Source organism: Nycticebus coucang, chromosome 5, assembly GCF_027406575.1.
Source record: "Nycticebus coucang isolate mNycCou1 chromosome 5, mNycCou1.pri, whole genome shotgun sequence".
NCBI classification, from domain to species: domain Eukaryota; kingdom Metazoa; phylum Chordata; class Mammalia; order Primates; family Lorisidae; genus Nycticebus; species Nycticebus coucang.
This window is the reverse complement of record NC_069784.1, coordinates 114,103,713-114,130,030: the sequence shown is the minus strand read 5'-3', so window position 1 is coordinate 114,130,030 and position 26,318 is coordinate 114,103,713. Positions and strand designations below refer to the sequence as shown.

Sequence of the window (26,318 nt, the reverse complement as noted above, 5' to 3'; positions counted from 1 at the left end):
GAGGGCATCACAGATCAGCTTCTTCCTTTGCACTGCTTCCTCCACTTCCCTTTCACAGCAGTTTATCCCAACAGCATTCCCTAATAAATGCCTTGCACCTTAAACTCTGCCACAGAGTTTACTTCTTGGGTAACCCAAGCCGTGATGGATACTAAAATTAATGTTTACAAACTGAATATTATGTTCTATCCTACTCCATAAACTCCTAAACAACAAAGATCAGTTATTTATTCTTACAAGGGTCAGATGATGCCTTTCATACAGAGAGCATAAAAAATACATCAAAGGAAATATTTCCCCCAAATTTAGTCTACATTGAAATAAAGTCTTCCGATAGAAAGTGTGGTCCTAGTGCCAGAGGCATTGACATTCTCTAAGTATTTTGTCAGAAATATAGAATCTCAAGCCCCAGCTTCAGTCTGAACTCGTGACTCCAAACCTACATTTGTATAAGATCTCCAGATGTTTCATATGTACATTGAAGTTTGAGAAGTACTGAGCTCTGGGACTTTATAACATAAATAAAATTGTCTAGCTGGTGATTCCTGTAGGTTGTACAGTATTTTCATAAGGTTTTTCCTCTCTAAAATTTTGCTTTTGCATAAATTTTGCATAATCATGCATTCTGTCATTCAACAAATACTGAGTGCTTAAGCGAAGAGTTCAGCCCTATGGATACATACTAGGAGGAGAAAATAAACATGAAGGTTCATACTGTAGAGTGAGACAAGATGAAAAGTGCCATGAAAAAATAGTAGGGCAGGGTAAGGAGGATGAAAAGGTGGATGGCAATTTAAAATTTTTACAAAAGGCCATGATCCATGGAGAATTGAAGCAGGCAAGATGATGAGCCACAGGCGTGTTTGAGCCCAAGTGCTGCTGAAAAGGTAATGCAAGTCGCTTTTTTCTCCAAGAATAAAGTAGTTCTTCGCTAAGCCAATTCGATTTGGGCTGTGGGAGTTTGCAAACCATTTCACTAGCAAAGCCTGAAGTCCTTAAATAAAAAAGGGACTGGAAGAGGGCTGTAAAGGCTCCTCTTTTCTAGAATGTCTCAGGTTCTGAGATACCTAGGTGCCCAAGTCTAATAAAGTACTGTGCCCCAGTTGTGGCCTAAAGCAAAATTCTACCCCAGGACACCACAAAAACAGGAAGAGAAATCAAAGAATGTGGTGCCAAACCCAAAGAACGTAACCTTTGGACGCAAGATACCCACACGCGTAAGCCCGGGTCACGACCACAGATTTTCTCGTCCACAACGGGGAGCCCCGCCCACGCCGCAGCCGCGCCCCGCCCACGCCGCAGCCCGGCCCTGTCCACGCCGCTCCCTTCATGGCGACGGAAGTGACGCGCGGCGCGGGTCGTGTTTTGAGCCGGGCCTCGCCCTCTGCGGCTCGGCGTCGGACCTGGGGTCCGTCCGCGGCAGCATGCCTCTCTTGGTGCTCTTAACCCTTCTCATGCAAGCTGTGAGGTGGGCTGAGATGGACGCCGCGGGGCTGGAGCCGTCCTCGGGTACTGTCGCTCGCGGCGGGCTGCGGCCGGGTGGGGACGGGAGGGCAGTGCGGGAGCTGCTTCTGCCGGGAAGCCCCGCCCGGCGGTGCCGCCTCGGTTCTCCGCGGCTCTGAGCGCCCACGACCGCATCGTCGGGCCCTGAGCGGGCGGCCGGGGAGGCCAGGCGGGTCTCTGGTTTGCCTGAGTCGGTTACTTTTCTCGAGCCTCTGGGAATCACGCCTCTCAGTTTCTCTGGCTCTTTTAATCTATTTTTAAATACATTTATGCGCTGCATAAGGACGTTTTCGGGCAAGTGGGACAGTGTGGTCTCGTAAGATTATAATACCGTATTTTCGCTATACTTTTTCAGTATTAAGTATGGTAACGGGCTGTCGAGGTTTGTAGCTTAAGAGCTGTAGGCTATACCATATAGCCTAGATATTTTAAGTTTGTGTTAAGTACACTACCCCAAGACGAAATTACCTAATGATGAATTTCGTCATTTCTCAGAAGGTATCTGTCCCTGTCATTAAGTGACAACACATGACTGTGAGTTTCCTGGCCAGCTTTTGACACTGTGGCCACAATTTATGGCTTAAATACTTTATTCTTAGGGTGGACCCAAAATCCTTAGGATAGGAGAGAATGCGTTCTATCACGGCTGAGAAATAAGTGGCAGTGACTTCTCCGAGTTAAGTTTGTCTTGAAGTACTAGGTAGGATGTTAGCACTCACTACCCTGTTTCCCCGAAATTAAGACAAGTGTTTTATATTAAGGTGTGCTCCCAAAGATGCGCTAGGTCTTATTTTCAGGGGACATCTTATCTTTCCTGTGAGTAGGTCTTATTTTCAGAGGATGTCTTATTTTCGGGGAAACAGGGTAGCTGCTTTGTCTAGCAGTAGGTCTCCTCATACAGCTTAGTTCCTGGAAGCCTTTCATTTCCACCTGCTTATTGACCATTCTCAGGAAACAAATGTTGAGGCTAGGTTTTCCAAATCTCAGTAATCATGATTATCTTCTAGTGAAATCAGTAAACCTTTTCAATTCATGAACACCTTCCCACCCTTCACCACTCCCATCCTATCCTCCCCCGACCCAGCATGCAAAATCTTGAGTGTCTCCGGTTGACCTCAGCCTGGTACTTAACTCTTCCAAACTATAGGTTGAATCTCTGTATAATGACTTCTCCCATGAACACCTGTTAGGTGTGCAAAGCCGTCCTTTGGCTTGCACTTTAAAAGTCAAGCAAACAAATATTTATAATACTCGTGTGGTCATTCTTTGGGACATTGTGCCAAGTGGTGGGAATGAAAAAAATGGTGGTTACGTAGTTTTTGCTTTCAAGGATTGTGATTATGATAGCTAATAGTTCCTGAGTGCTGGGCACTGTGTGCCCAGAGTCCAAGTTTTTTTCTTTGTATTTTTGCGGGGATTTTTTTCCCTTTAAGAGATGAGGTCTTTTATGTATCATCCAAGCTGATCTCAACTCCTGGACTCCAGCATTCTTCCTGCCTCAGCCTCCCAGGTAGCTGGGATTACAGATGCCAGCCACCGCACCCAGCCAGAGTCCAAGGTCTTAAGTGCTCTGCGAACTGCCATTATGTTGGGCAAGTCAGTCATCCTCTTGGGTGTTTGCAGCATACATACATTGTGATAAGAGCTTGAACTTAGGCACTGGCTCCCAGAAAGCACGGCATGGGTACTTGTCCCTTAAGGGTCTCACTTCACAGAGAAGGTGACCCCAGAGTTAGAACTAGAGGTCAGAGAAACTGGTATGTTCAGAGGCAGAGATGTGAAACAATAGGTTGAATTAGTGGAGTCTTAAGTATTTTATGGTAGACTCTGTATGTTAGAATACAAAGCGAGATAGGATAAGTGACAGGTAGGGACCAAATAATGCAGTGCCTTGTCACATATAACAGCAAGGGATAAAAACATAACTTTGACTAACTTAAGCAAAAAGAGGAATTTATTGACTCAGAGAAACTAAACAAAAAAATTAGAGATGCCAGCTGAGCCTCAAAGAAGCTGGAACTAGGAACACAAACTGCTAAGACTAGTCTTGTTTCTAACTGTCTGGGTATTGATAGCTTTCTGTACTTGGCAGGAACCACGGATGCTGACAGCTTATAGGTTTGACAACGTTCAACTTTCTTCATGCTCATAAAGTCCCAGGGGAAGGCTCTGATTTGTTTGGTTTGATTCAGGTGCCAATTCACATAAGAAGGACATTGCCACAGGGAGTATGGTTGGGGAGTTCCCAGAAGAAGAGGAGTGGTGCTCCTGAAAGGTGCTAAGCCAACAAAATGATGTGCCCACAGCACCTTGCCATAGTCAGTACTGACTAATGCTGATATCACAGGATTGTCTTACAAAGGAGACTGATTTCATGCAGGATCTGATGTGCAGTTAAGAAAGACCAGTCATCTGAGCTGCGCCTGTGGCTCAGAGGAGTAGGGCACCAGCCCCGTATACCAGAGGTGGTAGGTTCAAACCCGGCCCTTGCCAAAAACTGCAAAAAAAAAAAAAAAAAGAAAGAAAGACCAGTCATCTTACAAAATTGTTTGAGAGTAAGAGGATGTGGAGAGGAGTCAATGAGAAGTAGTTTGAGGACAGTTTGAAGGAACATTTGGAAAGTAGTCAGTGAACTCTTGAGTGGGCAGAGAGAAGATGACTCAGGTCCCTGGCTCAAACAGAATTAAACTAAATACCAGTCCCTTCCTCTGAGTAGGCCTTCCTGTGCGCAGGACCCCTTGTGACTGCACAATTTGCACATCCTTGAAACCTGCCATGGGATTGGATTGCTTGTCTACTTCCCCTGGGAAGATCTACTAAAGCCACCTGTGTTCCAGCATTTTATAAACACAAATGTCAGTGACCTCCCCCCCATTAGTGCATTTCTAACACATTTCTCTAGATTTTTTTCAGTGCATTTTTCCATATTCCTTATGCTTTTAAAGTTAAAGTACAGAATCTCCATAAAGTAGGAAGGAACCCACAGTGACATCTGCTTAGAGGAAAGGACCTGGTAGGAACCGTGAAGCAGACAAGAGAATATAGTGATGCAGTCTCTGGAAAATCCGGTGTATTATGTTACATTCATGGGCTTTGATCAGTATTTCTTAAGTGAAAATCAAATGCATGTGTGCCAATTAATAAACACTAGTGTTTCACTCTCCATGTCCTTTTACATATAAAGGAGTATCTTTTTTTTTTTTTTGAGACAGAGTCTCACTATGTCACCTTCGGTAGAGTGCCGTGGCATCTCAGCTCACAGCAAGCTCAAACTCTTAGGCTTAGGTGATTCTCTTGCCTCAGCCTCCCAAGTAGCTGGGACTATAGGTGCCCGCCACAATGCCCGGCTATTTTTTTGTTGCAGTTGTCATTGTTGTTTAGCAGGCCCAGGCTGGGTTTGAACCCGCCAGCCTCGGTGCATGTGTCTGGCGCCCTACTCACTGAGCAATGGGGCTGAGCCAGAGTATCTATTTTTTAAGTGAATCAGGATGGGCTGCTGGCTACCTTCTACTCTGAGTAATGTCTGAAGAGCCAGACTGGACTTCTCTCCCAGGACTAGGGTTCTTAACTGACCTAATGTATTTTATCAGCTGTGGTTCTGCTAATTCTCTGGCTTTAGGATAATGCTCTGGAAAGTGTTTAAATGTTTCATTACTTTTGTGGGTTCTGTAGTTCAGAGATTCAGAATACTTAAGGATTATATTAGCATTTTAGTTGTATTTATTGAACAGGCTATTAAATTTTCTTTTTCATTTTATTCTGATTCATGATTCTTACAGACTTTGAAAGATCCACATTTTAGTTCAATATAAAATAAAACCTAAAGAAGTGAATTTGTTAAAATTATAATGCACGTTACTGAATGATAATCACCAATATATATTAAACATTTACTATAAAACATGCAGTGTGCTCAGCATTTTTATGTGTTATCTCGGAATCATCACAACCTTTCCATGAAGGAGATAATATCACAAATATTTTACCAATGAGAAAACAAAGACGACTTGGAAATATGCAGAGTTATGTTTTAATTAAGAACAACTGCTTTAATATCTTTGTGATAGTGTAACAAAGGGTAAATAATCTTCATATGTATTTGAGAAATTGTGTTGGCATCCAGAACAATAAGAGAAATTTAAAATAGGCTCAGCAGCTAACTTCTTTTTCCACCTCTGCTCTGTTTTTCATAGACTGAAAAGGCTTGTTATGTTTTTTTTAGTTCCTAAACTGTAAACCATTTCTCAACTTAAAATGAACTAGTACAAAAGGAAATTAGTCTTGAGAAATAACTTCTTCTCAGGAAGTAGGTTGGCCTGGTCCAATAAGAATTAATGCCAGACCAAACCCAACTAGATGAAATTAGATAAACAACAATAAGGGTGAAGTCCTAGGTTTTAAGTCATAAAAGTGGCTGAGCAGGTATTTATTGGATAAGCCCTAAGTTGGTTGTGGGCTGAGGGAAAGATACAGGGGAGGCTAGTGAATACAAGTTCAGTGTAAGACACTATTTGTTGTGCTCAGTTCTTAAAAAAAAAAAAAACAAGAAAAGTATTTTACTTCTGTTATGATGTTATGTCATTTCTGAGCTTCACATTTTAAGAGAGCTGCAGTAAGTAATTAGACCAGAGTAGGTCACAGACAGACGAGAAGACCGAAGGGACCCTAGGGATCTTGATCCAGTGGAGGAACTATTATAGAGAAGGCAAAATAGACCTGAAATCTTTTAGATGTCCTCACTGAATCCTTAGTTCCAAAACTGTCTTTTTCTGAAAGTACAAGAAAATAACAGAAGTAGAAAATGGACCATTTTCCCATTAGTTTCCAAAGTGACCAATATATAATTCTTTTCAAAGACCAAAAATGTTGACCTATTTGTTAAAAAAAACATTTTTGCTAACACTTGAAACATCATGTGCAAGAATTGTCAAAATGTCCTTAATTCATCTTAAATCTAGTAGATGCTGCTACTTACTAAGATGAAAGTTGGAAGGCATTAAATAATAGCCATTTTATCAGCACTGTAAACAGGAGGTAGATTGTAATCATAAACATACTCTGACGAAAATACAAAAGCCTTGCTTTGATAGTTTTCACTTAGTCAATCTGGATTTCTTCTGTTTCTGTTTGCTATGTAGAAGAAATCTCTGTGGAAGTGGCCACATACCTTTAACCTGGGCAAGGTGTCAGATCTCTGCTCTGAGGGTGGGTCATTCAGAAAAGGGGCTGGATGCCTTAATTTGGAGCAGTTTCTGAGTTGTGCCCTGCCTGTCTTTAACGGTTTTACTGTCCTTTCTTTCCCTGGTTATTTTTTCATCTCTTGTCTCTTCTGGCTTATCAACTATCTGAGGAAACAGTTGGCTCTTAACTAGAGCTCTCCTTTTTTCTTGGAATTATAATTAGGAGTATTATGAAAAACTGGTCCTGTGTTTGGTTTTGGTAAGCCCTGAACTACTAGTTCTGGAGGAGTTTGGGGAATTAGATCTTAAAATAGCTAAAGTTTATACTCTAAGTAGTATGTAAATCTAATGCACCAAATAATTCTGAGCCCATTTCCAAAAGCAACATGAGTTACACAAAACTAGCTAGCTAGATGTTTTCAAGAGATAGAAACATTTGTAAGATTATTATTTTTTCCATAAAATCACTCTAGTACAATCTTTCTATAAATAATGTTCTTTACCTATTTCTACATTTTTTTATTTACAAAGTGTAAATGTACTATTAGAAATTTATTGTAAAACTAATATTTTAATCTGAATATGTAACAGTTTAAGCTTCAGATCACAAAATCGTAAACCTTAGTAAGAAAACTACTGATATCTGTTTATCATGTGATTTTGACAAAGACAACAAAGGCAGACTATCTAATAGCCATGTGGTTTGTCTTCTAGCATTTTTAAAACCTCAGCTTACATCTTTTGGTGTAAATATTCAAAGTTTCTCCTTTAACCTGGTATTTGATCTCTTCTTCTTGCCACTTGTCTTGATTACTTTGAAAGCTGAGATTTCTTTAAGTCCTAGTCGTAATCTAAATGTATCAGGCTTTTACTCAAATTTAGGAAGCATACTTTGTTTCACATTAAAAACTAATCTAGGGGCTCTTCTACAAATGGAACTTTGCCCTGAAAGTGAGAACAATATAACCTAAATATTGTATCCACATATTAATTTGAGTGAAGTTTTTTTTTTAATGTAATCTAGTGCCACAGAAGTCTGTTTGTAAGTTTATAATATTTGACTCAGTAGCCTCCTCCCAAATACAAAGGAACTTTATTTGATATTCTAGTATGTAGATGGACTTCATATGCTTGTTCCTCAAATACAGGCATTTCAGATTGAGCATATACAGTTGCAAAACCATTCCTGTTGAGAATAATTAAAAAGAGAGCCTAACAGGGAAGTGAAGGACTTGTCACTATTAGATGTCGTGAACCAGAGTGGACTTGGCGGGGAATGAGGAAAATACAGCACAAGAGAAGACGCAGAAACAAAGGATGGGCCCGGGAGGACTGACTGAGCTGATGGCACAGCCAGCACCAAAGCACAAAATCAGCTTTATTTTATAGTATCTGTACAGGGTTCTCTACAGGGAAGTAGCATACACAAAAGACATATTTTTGGTCTTACAGTATGATTGGAAACTGCAAATGACTGGAGTAGAGACTGATCTTGTTCATGGTTTCTACTCAACTTCATTAACATAGGACAAGAAGTAAGAAGGGAGAGGCCACGTGGATCTCTGTGTAGTTAACAAAACAAAGGAAGAACTATGTGACTCAGTGGTACCTACTCAACTTTGTTAGCATATGACAAAGAGAAAGAGAAAAATCTCAAGGATCTCTGCATAGTTAACTAGACAGAGAAAGGGCTACATGACTTCTGGCAGAGGGAGCTTGAAGAAAGGAATATGGCTGTTTGGGGAATGGAGGAGAAGCAGTTGGCTCATTCTCTGAATGTTCCCCAGGCTGTGAGGGCCCTGCTGTCTCACAGCCCGCTCTCCACAATTAGAAACTAGAGGAAGAAGGAGGACCCTTGCTGTGTAGTGCGGAAAGCTTGGCGACACTTGCCTTCAGGAACGTGGAAAGTAGCGTATGTGCCTGATGAACCGTGGATCTGGCTCAGGAATCTCCAAGCAAAATGTCGAAGTTGCCATCTGGTTTCTTCTTGCTTCTTAAAATGAAATGCAAGACTTGGACTAACTATGGGAAAGACTATTAAACCAGAAGAACCCAGGACCTGATGATTTGAAAATTATCAGCCTCTTAGGAGGCAAAAGATGCTAAAACCAAGACATGGCTTCTGAATTGACGCTCAGATTCAGTATGGTTTTCTTAGCATTAGATACCTCTCTTACTTATCTACTTGCAAAATTCTGTTTATATGTGTGATTGTTATTTGATATTAATGTTAATTGAATCCAAGGGGAAAATGACTTTTGTTTCAACCTAAAGCACTAATTGTAAACTATTTGAGACTAAGTGTTTCAGGAAGTTGAGGTGCAAACATACCACAGAAAAAGGAACCCTCTTAAGTAAGCCTCAGTATTCCTTGCTGTGCACGGCCTTGGGAACACTGTCAAAACCCCAAAGAGAAGAGCCAGGGATAAATTTTGCAAGAACAGTGCTTTCAGGCTCACCTACGAGGAAGTTGCTTAGAGACCAAGGATAATAGTCCCACTTGCTTTCATCAGTCTTCCAGGAAGCATAAGGAGAAAACTTACAGCTGTCCGATGACTGGCCATAGAAAGGTCAAGAAGAAGGGAGTGTTAGAATCTGTGAGACATGCTCTCAGCTGCATAATAGCATTCTTTTGGTCTAAATTGTTACATTACTTTGGTAAATAATATTTAGATAATAATTAGAAGTTAGGTATTTTGGCAGTAACCAAATCTATTCCTTTGGTTGGGGAGAGCCTTGAAATACATACTGTGAAGCATTGTTTTAAATTAGTTTTTCCTTTTAAACTGGGTGAAAAAACCTAAAATTATAAACATACAAAGCAGGGTTTCTGAACCTTGCACTATTGACATTTTGGGCTGCATTATTTTTTGTTGTGAATAACTGTCATGTGCAGTAGAACAGTCAGCAGCATCCCTGGCCTCTACCTCTAGATGCCTGCAGGTGGTGAGAACCAAAATGTCTACAGACACGGCGTAATGTCTTCAGGGGAACAAAATCACCTGCTAAGAACCCCTGCCTTAAAGGAGAAAATGCTCAGAAAAAGACAACCATGGCAGGAAAATCTAATTGTCCATTAGTGCACATTATTTACCCAAATAAATCTTGATCTTTGTTCTGCTTTTAAAAGATAAAATACATGTGTTAACTACTCGTGAATTAAAGCAGTGTACCAGTTTGATCTTGAGTATTGAAATTTTTGTTTTGGGGGCGGCGCCTGTGGCTCAAGGAGTAGGGCGCCGGTCCCATATGCCGGAGGTGGTGGGTTCAAACCCAGCCCTGGCCCAAAAAAGAAATTTTTGTTTTGGGAAAAATACAGTAGGTGTTTCCTTTGACAGTAAGCAAGTATCTCATGTATGTGAAATTAATACCTCATTTGACACATGTATAAATCTGAAATAACTATTTAGCAGTATAGCCAGGGAGGAACCAGGTTTCTTTTTTTTCCCTTTCCTTTTCTTTTCTTTTTTTTTTCTTTTTGAGACAAAGTCTCAAGCTATCACCCTGGGTAGAGTGCTGTGGGTCACAGCTCACAGCAACCTCAAACTCTTGGGCTGAAGCGATTTTCTTGCCTCAGCCTCCCAAGTAGCTGGGGACTACAGGCATCTGCCACAGTGCCCGGATATTTTTTGGTTGTAGTTATCATTGTTGTTTGGCAGGCCTGGGCTGGATTCGAACCTACTAGCTCTGGTGTATATGGCTGGCGCCCTAGCTGCTGAGTTACAGGCCCCAAGCTGGAACCCAGGTTTCTTAATGTTGGACCCAGGGAGTATTTTTATTAGGGCTGTCCTAATTAGGGCTGTCCACTTGACATGCATGTCAGTAAGCATAATTATTATCCAAGGTGCTTTGGAAAAATATAAACTTCTGGCTCTCGCAGTTTTTGAGAATGTTAAGTTACGTTTGGAAACCTGTGCTCCTATCCACATCACCATTCATTTGTTTATTTGAATTACATATAAGTAAACACATTCAGTGGAATTTTCTGGCTTGGTAGAAACCCCTTAAACTTGGGGTTATATTGCCAACTCTGTCCCTTCATGTTCATCCTAAAGAAGTAAAGGGAAGGAGACGATGTGTGTGTGTTCGGTTTTCCAAGGGGTAGATGTCAACTCTTTACACTGAGCAGGGAGAAAATGGCTACTTTTAATAACTAGGTTTTGGTGTTGTCTGATTACTTTTACTGCATCTTTCCTGAGACTCTTCCAAGTCTTAATTAACGGATATTTTCTGAAATGGCTTAAAAGAGCAAAGCCAAGAAGAAATATTTGGTGTGTTTTGTAAAAAGCCCCTCTGCACCACAGAGAGCAGAATGTTGGTGGTCAATGAGTCCTTCAGCCAAACTTCAGGCATAGAAAAGGTGTTAAAGGTCTAATAGTAGGCTGGTGTGATGGTAGCTCACGCCTGTAATCCTAGCACTCTGGGAGGCCAAGACAGGCAGATTGCTTGAGGTCAGGCATTCAAGACCATCCTGAGCAAGAGCAAGACCCTGTCTCTAAAAATTAGCTGGGCATTGTGGTGGACACCTATAGTCCCAGGTACTTGGGAGGCTGAGACAAGAGGATCATTTGAGCCCAGGAGTTTCAGGATGCTGTGAGCTATGACAACCTGACACTCTACCAGGGGTGGCAAAGTGAGACTCTGTCTCTAAAGAAACAACAATAATAATAATAATAATAAAGGTATAATACTTACTGGGTATAAGGTGAGAGCCTGTGATGTTTTAGAGTGAATTTGGCCATCCCTGATTTAGCCCGTGTCTCTCTGAACATTGAATACAATCTGTGGTATCAAATATCGAAAATTCCAGGGATTAAATGAATTGAGGATTACTATTATAGTAGGCAGTGCATTTATTTGAAAATCTCCTAAACATTATGGGAATTATTGCCTCGTGTTATATTTCAGTTTCCCTTATATCACAATGATGTTTCCATAACTTAAAAATAAATCAGAACTTTTCTGTATATTTTTCAGTAAAATTAATTTCTACAAATCTACTTAGTATCCTGTTGGATTTTACTTTCCTTCAGATGTACTGTTGGACTAACATAGCATCTTATGATAAGGTTTTCTAATGTTAATGTTAATTTTTTACTGTTGTCCATTTAATTTTTTTAATCTCTTGCAGTGCCCGCACCAAGCCATGTTACAGTTAAATCCTATAACATGAACCCTAAGGTCTCTTGGGAGTACCCAACCATGTCACAAAGCCCTGTTTTTACTACACAGGTAAAGATCTATGGGTGAGTGTTGCTCTTTTATCCTTTTATTTGGTTAGGTCCTTGCATGTTCCCTGACTCCGTGTTTGCCTTTCATCTTCCTGCCTTCACATGCGGCAGAACTTCCTGAACTGCTTGTAGATATCCAGAAGGCCAAAGATGCAAAGCAATCCTTTGCAGAACACTTCCTGCCACTTAATTTCTTCTTCCTGTCAGTATTAAAGTAGAGAAGTATCACTGCTTTGTGAGATTTTAAGGTTTAATAAACAAAGCTAATAGTTAAGGTATCATCTTCCCATAGTGTATGTATTTTAGTAGAAAGATATAAAACTCCAAAAAATTTTTGACAACTGAGGAGTCTTTGTAATGTGATCCTATAACTAAGTAATATCTAGAGTTGTTTAAAAAGCAAATCTTTAGAAATTAGTTGTGGAATGTGATTTGTACGGGTCTTATATTTTGAACTGAGCCTCTTTATTGTAAAAGATTTTATAGTGCTTCTAACCAAGGACTAAGGGCTTCCTACTTTGGCCTCTCCATCCTATTCTTGTTCAGCTCTTTCTACTAGTTCGCTGTATGCTATAAATGAAAAACAATGCGCAGACAGATGCTCTGAGTTTATATGATAACACTGAAAGTTATCTTTGTGTTTCTTTATTTCTTTTTGTTTTAGGAATGAAGAGTGGAATGATGCCTGCGTCAATACTTCTCACCAGTATTGTTTTATTTTTAAATACGTCAGTGATCCAATACGTTCTCTCTGGGTCAGAGTTAAAGCTCAGGTTGGACAAAAAGAATCTATCTATGTACAATCAAAAGAATTTATTTTGTGCCAACATGGTGAGTAGAATGTATACACATGTAAATTTTAAATTTGAAAATGCTTGCACATGTCTTCTGTTGCTTTTATTAGCAGTTGCTAAAAGTTACCACAATACTTAAGACACATTTGGAGGAATGTAGAGAGTCAGTATTGGTTGAGCATACCAAATACAAAAACCTGAGATCTGAAAGACTCCAAAGTCTAAAACTTTTTGGAGGTGACATGACACTCAAAGTCAGATTTTTGGATTTGGCATGCTCAACTGGTAATATAATGCAAATATTCCAAGATCCCAAAAATTAGAAATCCAAAATATTTTTGGTCCCAAATGTTTCAGATAAAGGATACTCTCCCTTCATCTTCCTTTTCTTTCCCTTCCTACAGAACAAGGCTAAGAGGTGGCCATGGCTTTGCCCCTTCTAAACCCTGACATTTCTACTCCATACAGGCATGATCAATGCTATCCAGCTGTACTGTGCACCACCTTCTCCCACCCTGTCTTCTATCATGCATTTATAAGTTACACTTGCTGAGGACTATAGCAGCTGTCATTCTTTTCTCTACCTTAAGCCTTTAAAAACACAGTTTTTTAAATCTCTCCAGCCCCTGTGATTTTCAGCTCTTCACTTGTCCAGCATCCCACTCCCGTGGTATACTTGATCTGTGTTGTCACCTCAACCTCCAGAGTCCTTAGTGCTAGTTCCTGCGTTCTGACTGTGACGTTCTACTTTAGCTCACAGATCCTCACTCCTGAGCAAAAGAAACCTGTTGTTTCTTGACTTCTCTCTAGGCTTCTAGTCCTTCACTACCTTTTCTTTTCACTTTCTTCCCTTCCTTATTCTCCTCCCACTTTTCAAATTGTGCTTCCTTGGTCTTTTCATGGGCCCCTCCTCTGTTTGCCCTTTAAATATTGTTACTCCCAAGAAGGGCCCATGCCTTCATCATCTGATAACCTCTCTATCCATATATTAGCTTCTTCCCACACCGAATTATCAGGGGCCTAATATGTGCCAGAAAGTATTCTGGGCTCTGAGGATACCCTGGTGGATACAGGCAGACCTGCTCAGCACATAGGAGTACATTGAATATGTGGCCAGTAGATAATGGTTCACCAACCAAGTCCCAGCATCAAAGACATGATTAATACTTGTGGAATAGATAACATATATAGTTCTGATTTTCACAATAGAAATTGAATGCGTTTAAGCAAACTTAGTCTTCATGCCAGAAACCCATAGATGTTGAAGATGCAAAGAGTTTCTGTAAGGGAAGGTAACTAAAATGCATTTTCCAAAACATTTTAGAAACCAAGTTTCCTGATCTACCAAAGTAAATTACTTAATAGACCATCCCTTGTGTCAAGTTTTGTTTATTTTTAACTAAGGATTATCACCTGTTTTCTCTAAAACTAGAAGTGAAATTAAACTAAGAGTTGTTTAGATAAGAGTACCTCTTGACTTTTATTTATTAAATATTCCCTTTAAGGAAACTTAGAATATCTCTAGATCTTTGTAGAGGAGATTAAATGTGGCCCTACTTTAGAACAGAAACAGAAAGGGTAGATTATTGATTGATTTGGGAAATTTTATGAGATATACTCCAAAGCTCCAAGTCCAGTACTAATTATACTTCCTCCTCCTCCTCCAGGAAAAATGGGACCACCCAACCTGAGTGTCACAAAGCAGGAAAACCAAATCATTATTGACATAGCTGACCCTTTAATAATTGTAAATGGAGAACCGGAAGCTGTGCCTTATGACATATTTAGCTGTTACGAATTCATGTACACCGTGCATGTGATAGTGAATGGAAGTAAGGTATGTGCTTCTATTAATATTTCATAGTTTTCAAAATGGGAATTATTCTGTAGCTAGCATTACGTTTCTTTCTGTACTATAATGAAGGTAGAATGTTTACAATATCCAAACAAGACTCATGTATTACAGATTTCCGTAAGAAAAAAATATGTGACTGCTCTTCAAAGGAATTGATGAGTTTAATCCCTGTCACAATATCAACACAATTAAATTTTTTTGTTGCCTCATTTTACAGCATGGCCCAAATCTACAGTTTTTCCCTATATGCCTCCATTTCTCCACTAGCAAGGTAATTTTCCTCACTGGCAGCGATGTAAAATAATATGAAACTGTAGCATGAATCATTGTTTTGAAAGAAAAAATTAACAGTGCACCATGGGCTTATAATTAGATTCTGGCACTTGTATGGAGCCCACACTGCCATTAGAACTCCTCTACTCCATCCTCCACAATGCTGCCATTAATTTTTTTAACAAATATTTATCACACACATGCTACGTGACTTCTAGGCACCGGGAGTATAGCAGTAAACAGTAGAGACAAAACTCAGGGAGAATTGCCATGGAGCAGGAAAAGAGGATGGCAGCAGGGAGGAGGAAGGAACGGGTGGCCAGTGATTTTGTTTTTTTATTTTTTGAGACAGTCTCCTATGTCACCCTCCATACAGTGCTCTGGCCTCACAGCTCACAGCAACCTCAAACTCTTGGGCTTATGCGATTCTCTTGCCTCAGCCTCCCAAGTAGGTGGGACTACAGGCGCCTGCCACAGCCCCCAACTATTTTTTGGATGTAGTTGTCATTGTTGTTTGGCAGACCCGGGCCAGGTTCGCATCCGGCAGCCCCAGTGTACGTGACTGGCACCATGGCCACTGAACTACAGGTGCCAAGCCAATGGATAGTGATTTTTAAGAGGGTGATTAGCAGGCCTCACAGTGAGGTTGTTAGCTGGAGCCATGGCTGAAGGAGGCTAAGAGGTAAGCCCCACTGATGGCCCTGGGGGAGCACTCAGGCAAAGGCCCTGACAGAAGTGTAGTAGGCCTGTGAGGGGAGCTGTAAGGGGGCCAGTGCAGCTGGGCAGAGTGTAGGAGCAGGTGAGGAGAGAGGTCACTGGGGGGCCACATCTCTTAAGCCTCTGGAGAGATTTGTCTTTCATATTTTTATTCTGGGTGAGGTGTTGTGCCTCTGGAAAGATAGGAACAGGCAGAGGGACATCTGATTTAGATTTTTATTTTATCTGATTTTATTTTATTTTATTTTTTGAGACAGAATCTCACTTTGTCGCCCTTGGTAGAGTGCTGTAGCATCACAGCTCACAGCAACCTCAAACTCTTGGGCTTAAACGGTTCTCTTGCTTCATCCTCCCAAGTAGCTGGGACTGCAGGCACCTGACACAACACTGAGCTATTTTTTTGGTTGTAGTTGTTGTTTGGCAGGCCCAGGCTGGATTCAAACCCGCCAGCTCTGGTGTATGTGGCTGGCGCCCTAGCCGCTGAGCTACAGCGCCAAGCCTGATTTAGATTTTTAAATGTCACTTTGGTTGCTAACAGAATTGTCTTTGTTAAGTGCAAACCTAATCATTTTACTCTTCTGCTGACAACCCGTTCCCAAATCCCCTTTGGCTTCAGAGTGATGTCCGAATGCTCCCTGGTGGCCTGGACTGCAGGCACTTGGATTTTGCCTTTAGCGTCATCTCCAGCCACCTTTCTCCTCATTCCCTCCAGCCTTGTTTCATGCTTTGGTAAACTGCTTATTCATGGTTCCTTGAAGGTGGCATGCCCTTCTCTAATGTTTCCGTTTGGCAAACTTCTGCTTATTCTTTAGGAGTCCACTGGGGTATCATCCCCCATTTGAATTCTTTTTTTCTCCCCACAGGCTGGTGTGCTGTGGCATCAGCCTAACTCACAGCAACCTCAAACTCCTGGGTTTAAGCGATCCTCCTGCCTCAGCCTCACAAGTAGCTGGGATTACAGGCACCCGCCACAACACCTAGCTTATTTTCCTATTTTTAGTAGAGACAATCTCACTCTTACTTAGGCTGGTCTGAACTCCTGAGCTCAAGGGATCCTCCTGCATGGGTCTTCCAGAGTGCTAGGATTAAGCCACTGCACCTGGCCTCCCCTTTGAATTCTTCTGATCCACTAGATTCTCCTGTGACCGGGTTATTCTTAATTCTACATGGTATTCGTTTTGCAGTACTCCCTAATCTCTGTTAAATTTCTTTATCTCTTAAGTTCTTTGAAGTCAGGCACCACCATCCTGCCTGTGTATGTGGCTTCAGGCTCCAGCACAGGAGGCGCAGGCACCGCTGCTGAGTAAAGAGTGGGCTGCCACCAGTTCGTTTTGGTCACTTCTGTACAGTATTGCTCAGCGATCCTACAGCCTTTGCATAATGCTTTTATTGTTCTTCTATAAAATGCTTTGTCTCTCACCAGCTAAGTTTCTAGCACTCTAGGAATAGATCAAATGAATACTTGTTAAATGAACATTCCTGCTATTTGAGTTTTTAAACTGATTGTCCCTATAACGAATATTTTAATGGATACATAGCATCATGCTATATTGGATTCATAATTGGATATCCAAGCTATTTGTTGGACATGTTCAACATTAATCATATGTTTTCATCAGCTGTTTGACCAGGATTGATGTGGTGACTTTTTATTTGGCAGATTAAAAGAAGCCATGCATTTTCATTGTTTTCTTTCCCAGCCAACAGAGAGACTATCCATACAGACGACGGAAGATGATTGTGACAAGATTGGGTGCCAGTTGAGTATTCCAGCGTCCTCAGTGAATTCTCAGTACTGTGTTTCAGCAGAAGGAGTCTCAGAGAAAAGGGGTATTAAAACGGAAAGATCAAAAGAAGTTTGTATTACCGTTTTCAGTGAGAGCATAAAAGGTAAGTTCTTGCCTTTGTTTTTTCCTAAAAATAGATAAGGTGAATAGGATAATGTGAAAAAAGACAAATTCCTTTCAACTTAAAAAGATCAGTTTTCTTTTTAAAAATATTCAGTAGTTCCATTCGTCCGAGTTTAAAATAGAAATGAGGCAGTATCTTGGGCATTACAAAATAGAGAACAAATAATTTAGAAAGCCATGTGATGGCCTCTTGACCCAGCAAAGATAAAAATATAGCAAATGCTTAAAACTAAGTGCAGAAGTGTTGTCTGCATTTCAGGATTATGGAATTAAGGATAATAATAAGTCATCTTATTACTTTAACATAGCAGAATCCATGAAAATCCTCTCCAGAGCAGGCTGGAGAACCACCTACTCTGAATGCTCTCTGGAGCATTCTCTAGCCTCCCGAGTAGCTCGGACTAGAGGCACCCACCACAACATTGGCTATTTTTTTTTGTTGTTGCCAGAGCTGGGTTTGAACCTGCCACCTTCGGGATATGGGGCCGACGCCCTACTCACTGAGCCACGGGCACTGCTCCATTAAAATGTTATTGGGATTGTACACAAGTTTCAAAGCTAGATACCTGGAATGTTCATCGATTAAAACTGTGACAGATTGGCTGGGCGTGGTGGCTCACGCCTATAGTCCCAGTGCTGTGGGAGGCCGAGACGGGTGGGTTGCCTGAGCGCAGAGGTTTGAGACCTGTATGAACAGCAGTGAGCCAGAGTAAGACCCCGTCTCCACTAACATCAGAAATAGCCAGACGTTGTGGTGGGCGTCTGTAATCCCTGCTACGGGGGAGGCAAGGGGACAGAGCATTGCCAGAGAAAGAACATCTAAAAAAAGAAGAAAGAAAATGAACAACAAAAAAAAGTACTTCAAACAAAGAATGAACAAGCAAGCTGAAATTAAAAATAAAAAAATATATTAAAAAAAACTGTGACAGATTTAAAACTGTATGAATTAGAAAATATTCAAAAAAGTATATACTTCATTTTTAATAATGGATTATAGATCATTTTATAAAATTTTAAAATAATTTATTTCGTCTCTTCTTTGGTTGGGGGTCTGGTTATATATAATAGAACTTTAAAGCTGGCATTCTCAGGTGGCAGGTATCTTTAAAAAAACAGTTCGGACTTTTCTCTGAAAAGCCAGGAGAAAACAAAATCATCTGTAGTTTTGCCATCCAAAAAATAACCCATTATTTACAGTTTGGTGTTTTCTTTAGTTTTACTACATAGCCACGATCATATTATATAGTATATATAATTTCGTGTACTGTTTTAAACATACATTATAAATACTTTTCCATTTTATTGTGGGTATCTTCATTAATATTTTTTAATGTTTCTAGAAAATTTCATCACGTAAATTATATTCTTTTTTATTTAGTCTTATACAATTCTTGGACTTTTTTAAGATTATGACGTTTTCACTAGGATAAATCATGCTTTGATGATACATATCAAGCTTTGTGAGTGTGTATATATATATATTTTTTCCTCCTATTATCAGGATGTTTTAGAATGTTTTTCTTAGGTTAAAAATTTTTCTAAAATTTTATGAAACCAATATCTTTTTGAAGAATGGAAATCTAGGCTGAAGAGTCAAACCAAACACCTAAAATATAAAACTTCATACTGAAGACTTTTCAGGCCTTTGAAGGTTTCAAATAGATGATTAAAGTAATACAGTACATTTTGTGCTAACTTGCATTATGCTATCTGAGAAATAAAATATTACTTTATGCACAAAATTTGAAATAATGCAAATAAGTGCCCCAGATTCATTGTCAAAAAGCCTGAATTGTAACCTGGACTGCTGTTTTGGCCACATGGTGGCACCAGTGCAGCTAATGGGGCTCCCTGCTCACCTGCTTCGGCCTTGCACACTGCACCTCTCAGTGCACAGGACTATTAGTTATGTGGTAAGTTTATCTTTTCTATAATAATGATTTAACTTTTTATTCACATCCTATAATAGGCATAATATAAGCATTCATTAACTGGTTAACTTCCAAAGTTACTATTCCAAAGAAGTAACTTTGGAATGGAAATTCAAGGTGATAAAATGCCCTGAAGGAAGCCAAATGCCAGCACAATATACACAGAGTACTATTAACTTGGAAGAGAGGACTGTAAGAAAAGATCGTGCTGCTTAAATGAAAAGCACCGTGACTGTAGAATACACAATGGTGCTGCTAGATGTCTGTGCTCTGAAACACATCTTCCCTATTTTATATTCCTCTTTATATCTGGTTTGCAGGGAAAGGGACTTTATTTCTGTACAACATTCCTGTGTGTGGGTACATCTGTGTATCCTTTTCAGTATTTGCAAACTGGAAATAAATAAATGTAACAGAAAAGTCTGAAGAGTTAAGGCTAAATTATTTTAAATTATAAACATTCCCAGAACTTTTTTCTGGAGAGTTTTTTTTTTTTAATTCTTCTTATGCTTTTTTAACTGAGAAAAGCATAATCCCAGAAACTCCCTATATTTGAGGCTATGAAGAGAAATTGTTCTGAAAAAAACTCTCTTGATTATGCTATCATAGCAATATAGTCCTGGAAAGTTTTAGAAGTGCAGAGCTGGGGCGGCACCCATAGCTTAGTGGGTGGGGCGTCGGCCACATGCACCTAGTCTGGCAGGTTCAAACCCGGCCCAGGCCAGCTAAAACAACGACAACTGCAACAAAAAAATAGCCGGGTGTCATAGCAGGCACCTGTAGTCCCATCTACTTGGGAGGCTGAAGCAAGAGAATCGCTTAAGCCCAAGAGTTTGAGGTTGCTGTGAGCTGTGACGCCAGGCATTCTACGGAGGGTGACATAATGAGACTCTGTCTCAAAAAAAAAAAAGGAATTACAGAGCTGGGAAGAATCACATTGCTATGTGAGACACATACCTAATTTTTTATTCAAATTGCCTGACTTTTGCATCCTTGAGTGTTCTTTAAAACTATGACCATATTAACTACTGTGTAAAATCTTGTAAAGAATATCACAAAGACTTTTTGACAGATAATAGTAGTGTCCCATCTTAATTCTCATTTGTGATTTTCCCCTTTTTTAGATTCTGTTTGGATTCCACTCTGTGCTTTATTCCTGGCCTTTCTAGTAGTTATCCTGATATTTGTTAGTTGTCATATTAAGAAGATTAATCCATTTCGGAAGAAAAACATAATGTTACCCAAGTCCTTGGTAATGTATTTAAATATTTTCATTTGATTATGTGTGAAAATGTTAACTTGAACCTTTTTTGACAGTTTTTTAAATTATGTTTTTAAAGTAGAATAATATTTGACAATGTCACCTGCCATAAATCATTCAGTCTACCACACATCCAAAATCATATACTGAATCTTTTACTGTACACCAGGTACTTTGTTTATTTTTCAAGAAAAGAAAAAAAACAAAACCAGGCTTGGCGCCTGTAGGTCAAGCAGCTAAGGTGCCAGCCACATACACCAGAACTGGTGGGTTTGAATCCAGCCCGGGCCTGCCAAACAACAATGACATCTACAAGCAAAAAATAGCTCGGTGTTATGGCTATTTTAGTTATTATTTACATTATTACATTATTAATAGTACTATTCATTAAAAAGAAAATAAAAGGCAGCAGGCATTTCTAGTCCGAGCTACTTGGGAGGCTGACGCAAGAGAATCGCTTAAACCCAGCAGTTGGAGGTTGCCATGAGCTATGATGTCACAGCACTCTACCCAGGGCGACAGCTTGAGGCTCTGTCTAAAATAAAAGCAAGAAGGGCAGCGCCTGTGACTCAAAGGAGTGGGGCGCCAGCCCCGTATGCCAGAAGTGGTGGGTTCAAACCTGGCCCCAGCCAAAAACTGCAAAAAAAAAAAAGCAAGCAAAAGAAAAACAAACAGTGAAACAAGTTTTTGTCTTGTTTTAGGGAGCTTGAAGTGTAGTAGGAAGAAAAGATAAGTATACAGTGGGTATATATAATGTGATAGGGTCAAAGGTAGAAGGTTTGTGCACGAGCCAATGAGGACTCCATTCAGCTTTGGGGAGTGGGTATTACTTGCAGCTTCTCCAGAGGTGGTGATGCCTCAGCTGTCTTGAGGGACAGAGAGGAATTTTATCTAGGTACTAAGGGACAGAATACGCTAAGGTCCAGAGTCAAGAAAGCATGGCAAGCTGGCCAAAAAATGAGGTAACCCAGGAATTTTGACATTTTAATGTCCAGCACTTCAGAACCTTTCTATGATGAACAAATAGTTGATTTGATTCAAATCACACTCACGCCTGTAAACCTTACACTCTGGGAGGCTGGTGGATTACCTGACCTCAGGAGTTCAAGGCCAGTTTGATCAAAAGTGAGACTCCATCTCTAAAACATAGCTCGGCATTGTGGTGGGGACCTGTAGTCCCAGCTGCTCGAGAAGCTGAGGCAGGGGATTGCTTGAGTCCAGGGCTTCAAGGTTGCTGTGAGCTATGATGTTACAGCACTCTACTCAGGGCAACAAAGTGATAGTGACTGTCTCAAAAGAAAAAAAAGGGCTTGGCACCTGTGGCTCAAGCAGCTAAGGCACCAGCCACATACACCTGAGCTGGCGAGTTCGAATCCAGCCCGGGCCCACCAAACAACAATGACGGCTACAACCAAAAAAATACCCAGGCCTTGTGGCAGGCATCTGTAATACCAGCTACTTGGGAAGTGGAGGCAGGGGAATGGCTTAGCCCAGGAGTTTGAGGTTGCTGTGAGCTGTGATGCCACGGAACTGTACCCAGGGTGACAGCTTGAGGCTCTGTCTCAAAAAAAATTTAAAAAGTGACAGGAATATAGTATCTGTGATGTTCAAGGACACATTGAAATTTGCTAGAAAAACACTTCCTTTAAGTAAGGCATGTAAGAACTATCAATAGTAGTCAATTCACGTATGAATTATATTTGTCTTTACTAGTCATTAAGTACAAAACAACCTTGCATACACCATTTCATATGTACTAGAGAAGGAAAAACACTGATTATCCAGTAGTACCTATAGTAGTATAACTGGTATATGCTGGGGAAGGGTAAGACAGCCCTGGTGAATATACATGTAACAGTGCCATAGCATCCATATCCTCTGTCATACTCATTAAGTTCTTAAAATTTTATTATAAGTAGGATGGTGCCTGTGGCTCAGTGAGTAGGGCACCGGCTCCATATACTGAGGGTGGAGGGTTTGAACCTGCCCCGGCAAAACTCCAACAAAAAAATAGCCGGGCGTTGTGGCGGGCACCTGTAGTCCCAGCTACTTGGGAGGCTGAGGCAAGAGAATCGCTTAAGCCCAAGAGCTGGAGGTTGCTGTGAGCTGTGACGCCTTGGCACTCTACCAAGGGTGATAAAGTGAGACTCTGTCTCTAAAAAAAAAAATTTTATTATAGGTAAATAATTCTGTAAGTGAAATGATGTATGAAATATTCAGCACATTCTGTAGCTAGAAAAATTGGAAATACTTCAACATCTACTATTAAAGAAATTATTTAACTATCACTATAGAGAAATAATGAGAGCCACTGAAGATTATAATGAAAATTATAAGGATGAAGACAAGCAATGAGAGTATCATATAAATTGTAGGTGTGCTCTTACTGCAAATACAACTTGTATACATATGGAAGGCAATGTACATTGGTGAGATACTGAGTGGCTTTTAAAAAAATTCTAGAAGTTTGCTTTTACTCTTAATATATTAGTACTTTTCATTAAAAAGAAAATAAAAGGCAGCCACCTGAATCGATTATGTTATCAGGTGTCATTTGGTGGCCCACTACCTTGTTTTGTTTTGGTTTTTTTGAGGATAGACACATGTAATAATTCATTATCATTTCTTAATCATATATTTTTTAATCACTTTATCATTTTTTAGCTTTCTGTGGTAAGAAATGCTTCTTCAGAGACAAAACCTGAATCAAAATATGTATCGCTCATCACATCATACCAGCCATTTGTTCTAGAAAAGGAGAAGGTGATCTGTGAAGAGCAGTTGTCCCCAGGAACAGTTTCAGACCTGTGTACTGAGGACAATTCAGGAGCTGCAGTACACAGAGAAGAGCCTTCCAGTGAAACGGAAGTGGTGACTATTGTAGAAAATATTTCTGACATGGACGCTGGCAGCCTCCAGACTCCGATAAAAAGAGAGGATTCTTCACCTTTAAGTAGTGACCAGTCTGAACTCTGCAGTGTCACTGTGAACTCTTACCACTCCAGAAATGGTTCTGATAGTGGCCACGTGGAGTCAGAGGGCTTATTATCTGACTCAGAATTCCCACCAAATAAGCAAACTGAAATAATGACAGAAGGACAAGAGTCTGTAACACCCAGAAAAGCCCCCATCTCTTTTGGTTACGACAAGCCACACGTGCTAGTGGAGCTGCTTGTGGATGACAGTGGGAAAGAATCCTTGATTGGTTATAGATCCACAGCAGATTCTAAACAGTGTTCATGAGATCAGCCAACTTCGAAGAATCTGACTTTCCTGAACTGTTTTTCCACTTTGATTTCCTGAAAAGATCATGATCTAAAAAATTGTATGTTAGTTGATATTAACCATGTGGAGTGTCTTGGTTTAGGGAAAAGTGAAAAGAGGTACTGTCACATTTGGTCTGAAGATTACAGAGACTTTTTTAAAAAGCAAACCATAGCCAGGCGTTGTGGCAGGCGCCTGTAGTCCCAGCTATTTGGGAGGCTGAGGCAAGAGAATCGCTTAAGCCCAAGAGTTTGAGGTTGCTGTGACCTATGACACCATTGCACTCTTACTGAGGGCGACATAGTGAGACTCTGTCTCAAAAAATAAATAAATAAAAAGCAAACCAGAAAAGCCAGCGTAGCTTGTAAAATGTCCATACAGATGGATACGAGTTTCTGGAGTGATAAGAGAGTTTACGGTAACACTTTGCAGTACCCCTGTTCCTGTGAGCACAGGTCCTTTCTGGCCACTTCAAGATATATCATGGATTTTTTTTCTTTGCTGTTCCTTGGTATGGTACTTGTTTTGATAAGTGTACATACGCAACATTTGTAAATTCTGAAATATAGAGGATTAAACATCATACTTAACTACAACAACCACCAATATCATAATTCATCTGAGGAATTCCTGAGAACAAGACATTCTCTGGCAAGCCCCGCGACACTGAAAGCTTTTCAAAATGGGACTTAAAGTCTAATTCTAACTAACAGAATTAATAGAGCATGTATATATTTTTAACAGAACTTTACATTTAGAGACCTTTGTAAATAAATATTTTTTAAATTCATTTTTGTGTTCATTTATTCAGGCACTTAGGCAGTCTTTCATAGTTAACCAGAATATTTTTTATCCATTGCTTGTTACCATGCATTAATACTATAGAATTATTTTCTGCTAGTTGATATTTAATTTTTAAAACAATTCTAAAAATAATTGTGTCTTTAAAAAAATGGTCCTTTTGGGGCGGCACCTGTGGCTCAGTTGGTAAGGCGCCGGCCCCATATACCGAGGGTGGTGGGTTCAAACCCGGCCCCGAACTGCAACAAAAAAATAGCCGGGTGTTGTGGCGGGCGCCTGTAGTCCCAGCTACTCGGGAGGCTGAGGCAAGAGAATCGCTTAAGCCCAGGAGTTGGAGGTTGCTGTGAGCTGTGTGATGCCACGGCACTCTACCAAGGGCCATCAAGTGAGACTCTGTCTCTACAAAAAAAAATAAATAAATAAAAATAAAAAAATGGTCCTTTTATGTCTACATTTCAGTATTTAGTATCCAGCATGCAGAACACTATTCTAAGTGGTTTGGGAAGAAAAGATTTTACTGTAGAGCATGTGTTGAGGATTCTTCCAGCATAAAGATAGTGATCAAAGAAGGGGGCGGGGGGCAGGGCATGAAAGAGCCTCGAGAAGTATATGGTATGGGAAGAAAATCCCCAGTGAGAGGCGAATCAAGACTTAATATATGTATCCATGTTACACAGGAGTTCTTGGCATTACTAAGAGGATAGAAATATTAAAATTGACGTGAATTAATGGAACAAAACATTAAATACAATTTACATGAGTAAATTTATCAAAGCATGGAAAAATAATTCTCTTCACATAGAAAATGCAAATTAAAATGAGATACTGTTCTATCAGTGAAAAAAGTAGTAGTAAATCCTGGTGTCCTTTGCAGTGAAACTAGTATATTCACTTCTTTGTGGGGGTAGTGTCCTGTGAATTGCTTTTCAAACTAATACTAGCACTGGTACAAAATGAGGAGTAAAAAAAAAATGAAATAATCATCTGACTCAAGGAGTTCGTATTTTTAAAAATCCAACGAATTAAACTGAAAGAAAACAGAATGAAGTTTTCAAAAACAAAAAGAATGAGGCATGAATTTTTTTTTCTTTTTTTTGAGACAGAGTCTCACTTTGTTGCCCTGGGTAGAGTGCTATGGCATCATAGCTCACAACAACCTCAAACTCCTGCGCTCAAGTGAGCCTCTTGCCTCAACCTCCCAAGTAGTTAGGATTACAGGTGCTCGCCATAAGGCCTGGCTATTTATAGAGATGGGGGTCTTGCTCTTTGGTCAGGCTCATCTCAAACAATCCCCCTGCCTTGGCTTCCCAGAGTGCTCGGATTATAGGTGTGAGCCACCACAACTGGACCCAAGACATGAATTTTTTTTTTTTTTTTTTTATTTTTAGACGGTCTCACTATGTCACTCTCAGTAGAGTGCTATAGCATCACAGCTCACAGCAACCTCAAACTCTTGGGCTTAAGCAGTTCTCTTGCCTCAACCTCCCAAGTAGCTGGGACTACAGGTGCCCGCCATGACACCCGGCTATTTTTTTGTTGCAGTTGTCGTCATAGTTTAGCTGGCTCCGGACAGGCTTGAAGCCACCAGCCTCGGTGCA

At 40.2% G+C, this 26,318-nt stretch overlaps 1 protein-coding gene across 2 annotated transcripts; it reads left to right on the top strand.

Annotated features, from left to right (window-relative positions):
• The first annotated feature begins 1,342 nt into the window (after nt 1-1,342).
• Nucleotides 1,343-24,709, top strand: IFNGR1 (interferon gamma receptor 1). Of its 2 annotated transcripts, none has more exons than XM_053592004.1 (7): nt 1,343-1,509; nt 11,815-11,929; nt 12,579-12,745; nt 14,376-14,545; nt 17,254-17,443; nt 20,519-20,646; nt 23,320-24,709. In XM_053592004.1, exons 1-7 carry the CDS (start codon nt 1,425-1,427, stop codon nt 23,896-23,898), a joined length of 1,434 nt encoding a protein of 477 aa, XP_053447979.1. In that variant the 5' UTR covers nt 1,343-1,424; the 3' UTR covers nt 23,899-24,709. The 2 variants fall into 2 exon arrangements, with proteins under 2 accessions (XP_053447979.1, XP_053447980.1); XM_053592005.1 differs by having other exon boundaries at nt 1,349-1,468.
• Nucleotides 24,710-26,318: the final 1,609 nt, after the last annotated feature.